This window comes from Folsomia candida, unplaced genomic scaffold (genome assembly GCF_002217175.1).
Source record: "Folsomia candida strain VU population unplaced genomic scaffold, ASM221717v1 Fcan01_Sc003, whole genome shotgun sequence".
NCBI lineage: Eukaryota > Metazoa > Arthropoda > Collembola > Entomobryomorpha > Isotomidae > Folsomia > Folsomia candida.
In genome coordinates, this window is record NW_019091195.1 from 9,149,559 (window position 1) to 9,162,117 (window position 12,559).

The following is a 12,559-nucleotide window of genomic DNA, read 5'->3' on the forward strand; positions in this document are numbered from 1 at the left end:
TTGAATAAATATATGAAGGCTATATATTCATAATATGCGATGAGATGACCAAGAAAACAGGGCTTATTATTTTTCGATTGGAAGAGAGACGATGAGGCAAGAAAAGTTGAATTGATCTGCAAAAAGGTGCAATGCAATGATAATACATTTCTGGTAAAATCTGGTTTGCACTTAAGAAGACGAGAAGAATGGACCCATTTAATGCCTGCTGGAGTAGAATTGGTAATAAAGATCCATCCAACTACAACTGGCTTTCAATCTCACTGGATATTACCAACTACTTTTTGTAAAGGTCTCTCCTTGTTATGTGTGATTCTCTAACGCACAAGTTAAATAAATACTACTCTACTACTCATACCATGCCATGACTTTAGTAATTTTGTAGCGTCTCTTCCATTCTCTGCACGTCATTACAATTTGGTTTTATCAACTTGTTTCTTTTGATTGCAAATGTTATTGGAACACAACTTCAATGAAACCCACTTGACTGCATAGACTCGCCATTTATTTATTCTTAATCAGTTGCACTGTTTTATTAAGGAGCAAGTTTATATTGAGACCCCGCAGATTTAATGTAATGTAAAAATGCTGGTATTTTAAGAGGTATGCAGAGATTTCAGAGATGATCATCTCACCATTCTGTTGTAATCGATGTGTTTTGTCAAATGTCAACATGGCAAGATAACTCCACTGTATATAAGTATATGTATGTGCATAAGCGTAAATGACTCGTGTTTGACAAGACCCTAACGCTGTTAACACTCGTGAAAGTGGCCATAATATAAATTTAATGGATGTTGTAATTCGTATATAATTTCATTACTCTGTTCCATATGATGAATGTATGTATGTAGTTTTGAATTGACATTGACTGGACTCATGAAAATGGGAGAACCATGGCGAGCTGGTTAAATAGCAGTGCAGTCCTTCACATAATTTGCACAGCACTTATTTATTATCGGCTCACATAATATTCCGCATCGTAACACAATTCCTCTCGTGTTAACTTTTGACTCTTACGCATAATATTTGTTTTTGGCTTGGTTAGTTATTGTCACGATCCTGTTTATAATACACAACAATAATCCCATTGCTTATGTATAAGACGAGCGTATATTTATGCAAAAAGTCAGTTCTAGTCACATAGACGAGTTCTCATATATTTGGAGGAAATGAATTGTAATTTTTCTGATAATTTTTTATATCTCTGACTATGATCATTTTTGGCTACTAGATACAGTTCCAGTTCCTATAATGTTGTTTGGAGTGACAACGTGACATTAGGAGAGATTTGGCAAACGCAAGACAATTAATTAAAGTTTAGCCTAAAATCTTGGATCCAAGACAAAACCCACAATCATGGGATCATCAGACGCTAATAGTAAGCCACGAGCAACAGTTGTTGCTGGGAAGAAAATCTCGGGTTCTTCGAAAGCCGAAAGTGCTGAACTGGGTTATCAACATACTTTGGTAATTTTTAAAATCACGCAAATACCACGTTTAAATGATACATGATTAACAAAGTCCCTGATGATTTCTAGATGTATGGTCGCTACACTAGCGAAAATTTGGGTCAATTTGCCAAAGATGAAGCTCGGCGTATTAAATTACTGGAGAAAAAGCGGAGGAGAGAGGACAAAATGCGGAAGCAGGAACTTCGGGAAAGATCCAGTAACCGGTACCTTAAGGGCATCAAGAAAGGCTTTTCCTTCGTCTGGCAGAATACATTTGCCAGACTGGGAGAGGACTGGGTGTTTCTTGCCATTTTAGGAATTCTAATGGCTATCATCAGTTTCATGGTGGATTGGGGAATTAGTATTTGCAATAAAGGTGACGCTTATGTATATATGATTGGTGATTGTAACACAAAATATTGCGTCTAAAGTTTGAAAATGCCGTTTACTTTAAAACGGTTACAGCTAGAATTTGGCTCTATTTGGATTTAAACTATCATGTATCCGTCCAGTATTTGGGTGAGACAGCAAAGTCAAATCACTCAGGACCCAAACTTAATTTTGTGTTTTGGAATTGTAGCATGGATTACTCTTCCGGTGTGCTTAATTTTATTCTCTGCAGGCTTGGTAATTAATTGATTTATTAATTCATGTACTCAAATCAAATTTCAAATCGCAAATCAAGTTAACTAATATAAAGCGGAAAAATATGTACTTTGCTAAAAATATTATAATATCAGGTTAAAATCAAGGTCAGAATTAGAGCTAAGTAGAAGACGTCGACATTTTAAAGTATCTACTTTCGATTTTCTAATTTCTATAAAATGGCAACGTTTGGTAAATATTCCGCAAGTCTCTGCGCACAAGTGACCAGCGGCAGAGCGCCAGGGTTCCATCTGCAGATGCAAACACCCTTGAGCGTGGCTTTGAAACACTTTTCCTGGCGTGTCTGATGTTTTGGGTTACGCCTTGATGATTTGAAGTTTGTTGTGTTTCATGCTAAACAATTTACATCGAAATGTAATAAGTTGTGAATGTGTTATAGGTCCATATAATAGCACCCCAAGCTATCGGTGATTATTTACACATAAATATTTAATAATTATTTCAATCAATGTTGCAAATAATAATATAATTGCAAATAACCAGGGAGTGGAATTCCCGAAATGAAGACTATTTTACGCGGAGTTACATTAAAAGAGGTTCATTAACGTTTTAAATAATGAATTTGTAGAAAAATATTTATAATATCAAAACTTAACTAATTGATTGTTCTCAGTATTTAACGTTTCGGACTTTATTTGCAAAAGTTGTGGGATTAACTGCATCGTTAGGGAGTGGTATGTAAATTTTTACCTGGATTCCCTTCATGCCTTTAAAAATGTTTTCAAAAACTGTTTAATTTTTCAGGGATGCCCCTAGGAAAAGAGGTTGTTTTGTAGCACGTAGAGTTTAATTTGGAAGTTGTCTACAACTGACGCTATGATTTCTCTCAGGGACCATTTGTTCATATCGGCTCTATGGTGGCGACCCTTCTCAGTAAACTTCAGTCCTTCCAAGGGATCTATGAAAACGAGTCTCGAAGTAACGAAATGTTGGCAGGTGGGCTGAAAATAACTGTAGAACTAGAACCTGATAATATTAAATAAATACTAATTTCCTACCAGCTGCGTGTGCCGTCGGAGTTGCCTGTTGTTTCGCTGCCCCCGTGGTATGTTTTCTCGTTTTCTCGTTTATTTTCTATGAATTCAAATTTTATTTTTATAGAAATAGTTCATTAACAAAAAAACCGGTAACAATCAACATCGAACAGTTTGTTTAACACATAACTTTTAAATTCAAGAAATAACAACTTTCTCATAAACTTTCTTCTGAACACTAACCTTCTTCATCTTATCAACATCCAATACTTGTCTCGCTTTCTCTCCAACACCCATATTCTTATAAATTGGAACCATAAATTTAACCTCAGTAGGAACAGCTTTGAGCTTTTCTTTCTTTACAACAATCCCCTTCCCCGTCATCATTGCAATCAGATCGCTAAAAATACCATCTTCCCAGCCATGGTCGAAATGAGTAAACTTTTCAGCCAAGTTATAAACATTATGACCATCAACAGTCTTCATTCCCAACATTTGAGCTACTAGCACCCCCTTATGGCCTAAAGTCTCCACCTCCTTCATCTTTTGCAAACTTTGTTTTGATGTGAAGGTGGTGGGGTCAGCCTGGAACACGTTGTGGATGTTTTTGGAGTCGATCCCTTTCATGGTGGTGAATTTTGCCGTAGAGTGCGTTTTAGATCCTTTCATAGTAAACTCACGTTTCTCTGAATGGTCTTCTCCGAATCGATAACCTCCCTCCTTGTTATCTCCAACATAGACATAGGGTAGTTTGTTGTTGAACGAGGTGGGAATATGAGGAGAAAGTGCGAACGAGAGAGAAATGTTGTCATCCCCTATTTCAAACCCCATGTCGTTCAACTCGAGCGCTTTCTTCACCTCCTCCAAGTTCCCTGCATTGGTATTGATGTCACAGTTGATAAGATGGATCTGCTCGACTGGTTCGGAAGTCGTATTGTTGTGGAGGGTCGTGAGGAGCGACATCATGATCTGTGGGATTAAACAGTGTTACTCTGTCTTTCTGCTCGGCGTGGGGACAGTACTGGACGACGAGGGGGTGGGAGGAGCTACAAATTAAATAATTTATATATATTAAATTGAGGAATTGAATAGTCAGAAGAAGATGACAAAAAAAACAACCATACTCACCATACAAATTTTCAAACTCTTCCTGAGAGTTGATGAAGCCGAGCTCACGGTCCTCATTCAAGGTCAACCTTGTCTCCCAATCCACTGCGGTGGCTCTCTTTAGTTGGGGCACTATTATCCCCTCGTCAGTCTTTGTCTTCTTTATAAGGGGTTGTTCTGCAGGCGATGGAGGAGGTGTGTCCATTCCGGAAGAAGTAGCGGGGGTGGAGGTTGACTGAGTGGGAGTGGCATTGAGCCGCAAAACGAAACGATCCATTTTTTCAAAAACTTATTTTTTTAATGAGAACAAAATTTAAAATGATGATGAGAAATAAGAGAGGGATGATGAAAATGTGGAGTTTGAATGAAGTGGAAGAGAGAGAAAGCGATTTGGGGTATGTGAGACATGCCATGCTTTCTATGCCATGCTTTCTATTCGTCCGAGAATTATATGGCTCGATTTGTAATAAATAATAATATTGTGAAGTATAGCAGTGTAATCATTATTATGATGTAACTATAAACAGGGTGGAGTTCTATTTAGCATCGAGGTCACAGCAGTCTACTTTGCTGTCCGAAATTACTGGAGAGGGTTCTTTGCCGCGGGGGTCGGAGCAACATTTTTTCGACTCTTGGCCGTTTGGTTTCAAGGACACGGTAGGTATACGACTCACCTGCATAACACAGCATAATCTGAGGTGCATACTTCATAAATTATAATTCAACGTTTTTTAGAAACTCTCAAACCTGTGTTCAAAACAAACTTTGGTGGAGAATTCCCTTATGATCCACTAGAACTTATTGTATATGCAATCATTGGGTAATTTCTTATACTTGTCTCTTGAAAACCGTGCGATATAATGATTAAATTCGTTACACAAACTTTCTCCAGAGTTGTGTCCGGTCTTTTAGGTGCATTGTTTGTATGGATGCATAGAAAGTATGTCTTATTTATGAGAGGAAATAAGAAGTTAAACGCCTTTCTACAACAAAAGTAATACATCTAATATTTTGCATTGTTTGATTGATCATCTAATTGATCATGATTTGATTGATTATTTGATAATATTTTATAATTTCAATAGTCGTTTCATATATCCGGCATTGATCTCGTGGTTCATTGCTTCAGTACACTTTCCTCTGGGATTTGGACAGTTTGTTGCCGGTGAACTAACTACGTAAGGCAGCAAAAGTATAAGCAATTAAGCTACATATGTACGCACATAAATCCATCTATATTAATTACCGAATTGTTGGTTTACAGGCATGACCAGGTAGTTTCTTTGCAGTCTGAAAAATGCTATAAAAACTTTCTTAAAAATATGACATATTTTTCAGGTAGTTACTTTGTTCTCAAACTTTTCATGGTCAAAAGAAAACTTTACTGTGGAGGAAGTTACCATTATGAAGCACTGGATCAATCCTTACACAGGAATCTTTGTTAATTGCACGTTATTTCTCATTGTTACGGTAAAGTAAATTTTCATTTCTTGACGTGAGAAGCAATGATGAAAATGAGAATGTTCATTCAATGATTACAGTTTTTGCTTTCCATTGTGGCATCGACTCTGCCGGTCCCGTCTGGCAACTTTGTACCCGTGTTCAAGTTAGTACTGTTGGTGATAAAATGGAATAATTTTTGAGAATTTCTATGAGCATTTTGAAAAAAATCTTAATAGTGATTGAATGATAAACAGAAAATGATTATTGCTTTTGAATTGCAGAATGGGCGCAGCTCTAGGTCGAGTTTTTGGTGAAGCTATGTTTGTAATGTTCCCAAATGGTATCCGATTTTCAGGAGAACAATGGCCAATTGTGCCAGGTTACCTAAATTTTTAGACCACAATTAACACTAAGATCTATAATATGGTAATTGATTAAGTATAACATTTTGACATTATTTAGGGGGTTATGCTGTTGTGGGAGCAGCCGCGTTGTCTGGAGCTGTTACAAGAACAATTTCTATAGCTGTTATTGTGTCGGGTGAGTTTCGATGCGAAGTGTGTCGAATAGTGCGTAGTAACATTTTCTACCCGATCAAAAACAATCACGAGCATTTTGTATGGTACTTATACACTTATGAGTACGGATAATATACGATAACATGATAATATGACAATTGCTGTTTTCAGAAATGACAGGTCAGATAACGCATATTATTCCGGTGATGATTAGCGTACTTATTGCAAACGCGGTGGCTGGTGTTCTTCAGGTATTCCAACAATTGTAAATATGTCAAAGTTACTGATTATTAGGTACATAATTAATTTGATTAATATTATCTTCCAGCCTTCATTGTTTGACTCTATTTCAATGATTAAAAAATTGCCCTACTTACCCGATTTTATCCCATCTAGTTCAGGTTAGCCAGAATTTTTTTCATTGTACGCTTATGAGTTTATAATTTGCCCATTTATATATTTAGCTGGAGCGTACAACATTACCGTAAAAGACTTTATGATACGAAACGTAAAATTTATTTGGTACGGGATGAGCTACACAGAGATGAAGACTATTCTCAAAGATAATCGGACACTCAGCTCCTTTCCTCTAGTGGAAAATCCGAGTTCGATGATCTTGCTGGGTTCAATTCATAGACAGCATTTGATTAAAGTGTGTTATGAACTTTTAAATTTAAAACATAGGCTATTGTTAATCCAATATTATTATGCAAACTACGATTAGGGGCTGGAAAAGCATATCGGTCGTGAGCGCCGAATACAGGCCGCTGCTGTATGGCACCGAGAAGCCGCGGCGAGGGCGCAGGAAGAAATGGAACGCCAACAGTTGATTGAAATGAGAGCCCGTCGGCCATCAAGGTTCGAAGTGGTCCCCGTACCGTCCATTATCACCTCCAAGGCCGACTCGAACGACAGTGTTCGTTCCTCTGACCAAATGCAATTCCGAGATCCCGTAAGCAACATTATACCAGATTCTTAATCCGCGAGATCGATTATTTTGATTATGTTCTTGGACATTTGTGTTTACTTTCAGGCGCTGATGACACAGGGCGGATCTGGATCTCTGCTGAGCCCTACCTGCGACGGAAGACCGATGAAGTCCATCTTAAAGAAAACCAATTCCTTCTCCTTGCACAATTTTGGGCAATCCCCGAGTCGATTTTCTCCATATATGACGGTAAGAACAAGTAAGGAGTTTAATACCTATTGTTTGGAGCTACCCGTGACGAAAAAGATAAATAAATGAAGTTCTCGAAATGCATTATGTATTATCGATGTCAAACTGCGTAGAATTTGCGAGAATGTGGTAATTTATAAATAAGGAATTAATTATTTCCACCTTCGTTTTCCAACATTTGTGAAGGTAACTGGGGCGGAGAGCAGAGTAAGGAACGCTTTTCATGCCATATTTCAAAAGTCTGCTACACTACAAGACGCGCAACCTGGGGATTCTGTAGGGGGCGAACTTAACGTTTCGGAAGCAGTACTTTCACCACCACAAATCTCGGTACCAAAAAAGACTGTGCAGCTGGTGAGATATTTTCCTCGACTAATCCTAATAAATAGCCCACATAATAAAAAATTTGAAACTAGCCCTCATGTTTTTACTTAGCCTCGAGAACGAGTGATTGACATGTCAGTAGATGATCAGAAAGTTTGGGAGGAGGAAGAAATGTAAGTATATACCCCGTAGACAATAAATGACTGATGGTAATACCAGGTAGAGTATTTTTCCCCACTTGACCGATCACTCATTTGGACCGAGAGTGAAAGTATGTGTAATATTATTATTATACATACTCGAATTCAAAATATTTTCCAATACAATCTCGTTAGCCTCAAACAAAAGTATCCAGATTGACAAGTTGAGTTTTCATGATACGCATAATTAAATTTACAGGGAGAAAGCTGTAGATTTTACAAAATGCCCCATCGACGCTGCCCCCTTTCAACTCGTGGCTACTACGGTAAGATTTTTTAAACTATTTACACTCATGAAATTTTAAATGTTTAATACCTTCATTGACTAGAGTAGATACCTGTCATTCCTACGTAGTCTCAATTTGCCTCATGTGGAATTTCTGCAATCATTTATTGCTCGTTTCATATATAAACAAACTTTACAAATTCACAGACACTCCTAAAAGTCCATTCCATTTTCTCTCTGCTTGGCATCACACATGCATATGTGACAGCGACGGGGAAGCTCATAGGCGTGGTGGCAATGAATGAGGTACATAATCCCAATAGCACTTACCATAGGCTTTGTTTTTGCTAATCTCCACATTATTTTTGCAGCTTCGACAAGCAATCGAGCAGTGCAATGCGGGGACGTTTCGAAGACCATCCAAGGCAGTTAACCTTTCTCCTGACTTGGAGAGCCCAACATCGGACGACGCGGACGGAGGGCGAGGGGATGAAAGTTCTGGGAGTCGAGACGAGCTAAATTCCCTGGAAGACTCAGCCGTGGACACCGAAGCTGACGAAACGACGGACGATGAAAATCAGCGACTAAACTGAAATTCGGTCACCGGTGGATTTTATACAAAGATTTATTTAGCAACGTTAATTTGACTAATAAAAGATTTTTAGTTTTTTTATTTGCACTCTTTACTTTCGATATTTTTTCACAATATGGCACACATAGTAAGTCCAGCAAATGGACATACTTTATTCATGTAGTAATTTTAGGAAGCTGAAGTATAATGTGATGTTTTATTGGAGTTTAAATATTACGTACAGTGAAATTATCATAAAAAAACATTGAAAGGAAAGTTCTTTGTCGTCTTATGCCATACTTGTACTTTTTTCTTCATTTTGGGGCATCTCACATTTCTCATCTCGCTCCAACTTTGACTTCCACTCATGTGCTCATTTTCATTTCATTTCATCATCCCTACATTTCACATTTCGCCGGTCATCTCTTCTTCTTGCTAATCTAGACTGCTTCGTTTCTACATTTTGTCGTCGCCATGTCGTGGTTGTTTGGGATAAAGAGTACCCCGCCGGCCCCCAACCCCTCCGACATTCTGGGGGTGGACATCAACTCGGCGGCTGGTGGGAGTGGTGGGGACGGGAAGGACCCTGCAAAAGAAGCCGCTCAAAAAGGCATCGAGTCCAACTACAGATTCGACTCGTCAGCACTCGAAAGAGCTGCGGCCGGTATGTACAAAAGCAGTTTATCCTGCATCTTATTGCAAGTATTGAAACGTTAAAAAATAAAAATGATGGTGGAAAGAATAACAGTTTACATTAAATAAATAATTGTCAAACTAACCTTGTATTGTTACTTTCAAAGCGGCCAAGGATCTAGAAAAATCGTCACATGCCAAAGAAGTAAGTAGGAATCATGCAATTGATTTAAATTCATTTTTTTTCAGCCGAGTAATTTATAAACTCTTTTCTTTTTAGGCTTTAGAGCTAGCAAAACTTCAAGAAGCTACGAAACAAAAGGACTATGACGCAAGAATTGCAGAATTTCAAGCGGCGACGGAACAATCAAAAATGGACTCTCTTCGTTTGGCCGCAGAAGAGAGGAGGAAAATATTACAGGAAGAGTCAAAACTTAATCAACAGAAGGCATTGTATGAGGATGAACTCGCTCGGAGACGGTGGGTAGTAACGTTACACTGATTATTTTCTGAAAACATTATGATTATATTTGTTATTGATCGGCTATAATGGTTCATGTAAAATGTAAACAGATATGGAGACCAACTTGAACAGCAGAAAAGGGCTCAAGAAGAAACGTTACGAAGACAAGAAGAATCTGTGACCAAGCAAGAACAAATTCGTCAGCAAAGTGTTATGAAAGAACTTCAGATGCGGGAGGCAGAGAGAAAAAACAGAGTTAAAGAGGAGGCGGAAATCAAAGCAAAGGTAGAGCGAGAAAATCGGGACATTTACTTGGAACAAATCCGTTTAAGGGCTCAAGAGGGTCGAGTTACCACATTAGAGTCTATAAAGTACTATTACATTATGCATATTTTATTTTATAAAATGACAACGGAAACTCATTAAAAAAAATTTGTTTCCTAGAACCATTGGATCTGTTGTGGGTACTGGTCTTCAATCATTTGTTTCTGACTGGGACACAATGGTTAAGGCTGCAGGAGCAATGTCACTACTTGCACTAGGTGTTTATGCAGCAAAGAATACTACTTATCTTGCGGCAAGAAGAATGGAGGCTGTCCTAGGAAAACCATCACTAGTCAGAGAAACCTCAAGATTTTCTCCGCTGGAACTTTTTCAACACCCGATTCAAATAGTTAAGCGGCTGTTTAGGAAACAAGAAGAAGCCCTTTCTGGAGTTGTGCTCCATCCGAAGCTTGAAGAACGATTGCGTGACATTGCAATTGCTACTAAAAATACTAGAACAAATAAGGGATCACATAGAAATGTTATGTTTTATGGTCCACCTGGTATGTTTCATTTTCTTGTACAACAACATGTATAATATTGAGAATGTGTTTCTCATTCTTTTTTTTGTGTGCCTCAGGAACGGGTAAAACTTTATTCGCCAAAGTAAGTTTTGCGTACATCTGCAAAGTAGACGATTTTCGAGGAATTGGAACTGTACATTTGAATTTTTATTGTACATTGTAGAGACTGGCAGTTCATTCTGGAATGGACTACGCACTTTTAAGTGGTGGAGACGTTGGTCCCTTAGGGAAAGATGGTGTAACAGCTATTCACAAGGTGTTTGATTGGGCCCATGCATCCAGAAAAGGACTTGTTCTATTTCTGGACGAGGCCGATGCTTTCTTGAGGTACTTTTACTTAAAGTTCTAATGGTTGAATTGATAACGAGAATTTCGTCAGAATCAAATTTTAGAAAAAACGACTGCCGATATAATTTTAGAGTATTTACGTGTTTTTCTTTTCTGCTTCTTTAAGGAAACGATCTGCAGAAAAAATGAGTGAAGAAATGCGTTCCGCTTTAAACGCGTTTTTGTATCGTACTGGTGAACAAGTAAATCGAATACAACAACTTGATTTGTAAAATCCAATTTTACCATTTCCATTTAACAATTTTTTTAATTGACCGTTCTAGTCCAAGAAAATCATGGTGGTGGTTGCATCCAACACTCCTGGTAAGTAATGTGATTAGACAGATAAGTTAAGACTTGCATAAGATTTCACTAATGTTGTGCTTGTTTTATGACCAACTTGATGACTTTAGAGCAATTAGATTTCGCTGTCAATGATCGAATTGACGAGATGGTACATTTTATTCTACCTGGTAAAAATTTTTTTGCATTCTTCTAAGACAAACTGTAATAACATCAGTTAGTTTAGTGTTTAGTCTTCAAAGGTACATACATTTAATTTTACCTAAATAATATTTATTTATCTACTCACTAGGTAAAGACGAACGGGAGCGACTCGTCAGATTATACTTTGACCGTTTTATCTTGGAAGTAGCTGATAAAAGAGGGTCCCGAATGAAATTAGGAGAGTTTGACTATTCACAAGTATGTTCCGAAGTTGCCACTGTCTGTGAAGGTATGAGTGGTCGAGAAATTGCGAAATTAGCATCAGCTTGGCAGGTAATAAAGAACCGTCAGATTTGTAATTGTGTCGTCTTCCCATAACTATAATTGGATTTCTCTCTCACACAGGCAACTGCTTTCGCTTCTGAAGATGGAATTTTGACAAAAGGCATGATGTTAGACCGAGCAAGAGATGCTGCAGTACAACATAGACAGAAAACAGAGTGGTTAGCTGACTCAGAGAGAACTAAAACATTTGCAGTTTGATTAGAACTTTTAGTAATAATTAGCTGTTTATATTCTGGATACCATATTTTTGTAATAGTCTGACAGGAAGTTGTATTCATTGCTTTGCTACATTACCAGTCTTAGTCTTATCGTCGCCAAGTTTGTAAACCCGTGTTGTTGAAAGTTATGGATGAATAAGATTCCTAGTGAATTCGGTACGTCTTTGCTTAAATTGTATAATATATTTTTTAACCTGTAAGGAATATAAGTAAGGCCACCGCAGTAAGTTAAATTTCTACTAGCATGTGAGGCTGAATACTCTGGTCTACAGATTTATCCAATGTAATTGATATTTTAACTTTGCTCAAAAGAGCTTTGTTAACGGGTTCTGGTCGAATTTCATATATACGCAACCCAATCTACGTAATAGGACCAGTATAATTCAGCTAATCGCTCAAGGGCTTCGTTTTTAGTCTGATGGGAACGAGCTAGATTGATTATGAGCATAAATGATATCATATTTCGGCATTTGCATCTTTAGGCTACAAATTGAGACAGAATCCTATTCCATCCTCTTGCGTATGGTTTTTGTTGTACAACAAGAACCACAATTTTTGTTCTCTGGTGACAACCCTGCCGCACAAATATAGATTTGTCTACAACAAAATGGTTTCCAA

The 12,559-nt window shown here is 37.7% G+C and overlaps 3 protein-coding genes across 6 annotated transcripts; 2 read left to right on the top strand and 1 right to left on the bottom strand.

Annotated features, from left to right (window-relative positions):
- The first annotated feature begins 1,011 nt into the window (after positions 1 to 1,011).
- LOC110845392 (chloride channel protein 2) lies at positions 1,012 to 8,762 on the top strand. Of its 2 annotated transcripts, XM_022091781.2 has the most exons (29): positions 1,048 to 1,470; positions 1,542 to 1,830; positions 1,920 to 1,973; positions 2,035 to 2,081; positions 2,500 to 2,527; positions 2,604 to 2,656; positions 2,734 to 2,794; positions 2,865 to 2,884; positions 2,951 to 3,056; positions 3,122 to 3,165; positions 4,729 to 4,858; positions 4,937 to 5,021; positions 5,094 to 5,195; positions 5,287 to 5,379; positions 5,466 to 5,475; positions 5,540 to 5,671; positions 5,743 to 5,807; positions 5,926 to 6,023; positions 6,107 to 6,184; positions 6,334 to 6,413; positions 6,491 to 6,563; positions 6,627 to 6,814; positions 6,887 to 7,114; positions 7,196 to 7,339; positions 7,526 to 7,693; positions 7,775 to 7,836; positions 8,063 to 8,129; positions 8,297 to 8,395; positions 8,461 to 8,762. In XM_022091781.2, the coding sequence occupies exons 1-29, from the start codon at positions 1,360 to 1,362 to the stop codon at positions 8,680 to 8,682; spliced, it is 2,937 nt and encodes a 978-aa protein (XP_021947473.1). In that variant the 5' UTR covers positions 1,048 to 1,359; the 3' UTR covers positions 8,683 to 8,762. The 2 variants fall into 2 exon arrangements, with proteins under 2 accessions (XP_035706071.1, XP_021947473.1); XM_035850178.1 differs by lacking the exons at positions 8,063 to 8,129; positions 8,297 to 8,395; positions 8,461 to 8,762 and having other exon boundaries at positions 1,012 to 1,470; positions 7,756 to 7,836.
- LOC110845393 lies at positions 2,079 to 4,565 on the bottom strand. Of its 3 annotated transcripts, none has more exons than XR_004834463.1 (3): positions 4,223 to 4,565; positions 3,119 to 4,140; positions 2,079 to 3,018 (listed from the first exon to the last, which is right to left on the bottom strand). XR_004834463.1 is itself a non-coding variant. In XM_022091783.2 (3 exons), exons 2-3 carry the CDS (start codon positions 4,058 to 4,060, stop codon positions 3,096 to 3,098), a joined length of 822 nt encoding a protein of 273 aa, XP_021947475.1. In that variant the 5' UTR covers positions 4,061 to 4,140; positions 4,223 to 4,565; the 3' UTR covers positions 2,079 to 3,095. The 3 variants fall into 3 exon arrangements, 1 of the variants encoding a protein (XP_021947475.1); XR_004834462.1 differs by having other exon boundaries at positions 2,079 to 3,061; XM_022091783.2 differs by having other exon boundaries at positions 2,079 to 3,194; positions 3,338 to 4,140.
- Positions 8,763 to 9,036: 274 nt separating the features above from the next.
- LOC110845657 (ATPase family AAA domain-containing protein 3A homolog) lies at positions 9,037 to 12,104 on the top strand. The gene is made up of 12 exons (XM_022092114.2): positions 9,037 to 9,324; positions 9,461 to 9,498; positions 9,574 to 9,773; positions 9,867 to 10,127; positions 10,201 to 10,583; positions 10,661 to 10,686; positions 10,768 to 10,931; positions 11,059 to 11,134; positions 11,216 to 11,255; positions 11,345 to 11,404; positions 11,527 to 11,711; positions 11,784 to 12,104. Exons 1-12 carry the CDS (start codon positions 9,135 to 9,137, stop codon positions 11,919 to 11,921), a joined length of 1,761 nt encoding a protein of 586 aa, XP_021947806.1. The 5' UTR covers positions 9,037 to 9,134; the 3' UTR covers positions 11,922 to 12,104.
- The last annotated feature ends 455 nt before the right edge of the window (positions 12,105 to 12,559 follow it).

What these genes read in the sequence shown, in the direction of transcription:
- LOC110845392 (XM_022091781.2), top strand. Translation starts at nt 1,360, where the DNA reads ATGGGATCATCAGACGCTAATAGTAAGCCACGAGCAACAGTTGTTGCT. An exon ending in AACGCCTTTCTACAACAAAA is followed by an intron (nt 5,196 to 5,286) that starts GTAATACATCTA and finishes TAATTTCAATAG; the next exon opens with TCGTTTCATATATCCGGCAT. An exon ending in CAAAAAAGACTGTGCAGCTG is followed by an intron (nt 7,694 to 7,774) that starts GTGAGATATTTT and finishes GTTTTTACTTAG; the next exon opens with CCTCGAGAACGAGTGATTGA.
- LOC110845393 (XM_022091783.2), bottom strand. Translation starts at nt 4,060, where the DNA reads ATGATGTCGCTCCTCACGACCCTCCACAACAATACGACTTCCGAACCA. An exon ending in ATGTTGATAAGATGAAGAAG is followed by an intron (nt 3,195 to 3,337) that starts GTTAGTGTTCAG and finishes TTGAATTCATAG; the next exon opens with AAAATAAACGAGAAAACGAG.
- LOC110845657 (XM_022092114.2), top strand. Translation starts at nt 9,135, where the DNA reads ATGTCGTGGTTGTTTGGGATAAAGAGTACCCCGCCGGCCCCCAACCCC. An exon ending in TATGTTTTATGGTCCACCTG is followed by an intron (nt 10,584 to 10,660) that starts GTATGTTTCATT and finishes TGTGTGCCTCAG; the next exon opens with GAACGGGTAAAACTTTATTC. An exon ending in GGTACATTTTATTCTACCTG is followed by an intron (nt 11,405 to 11,526) that starts GTAAAAATTTTT and finishes TCTACTCACTAG; the next exon opens with GTAAAGACGAACGGGAGCGA.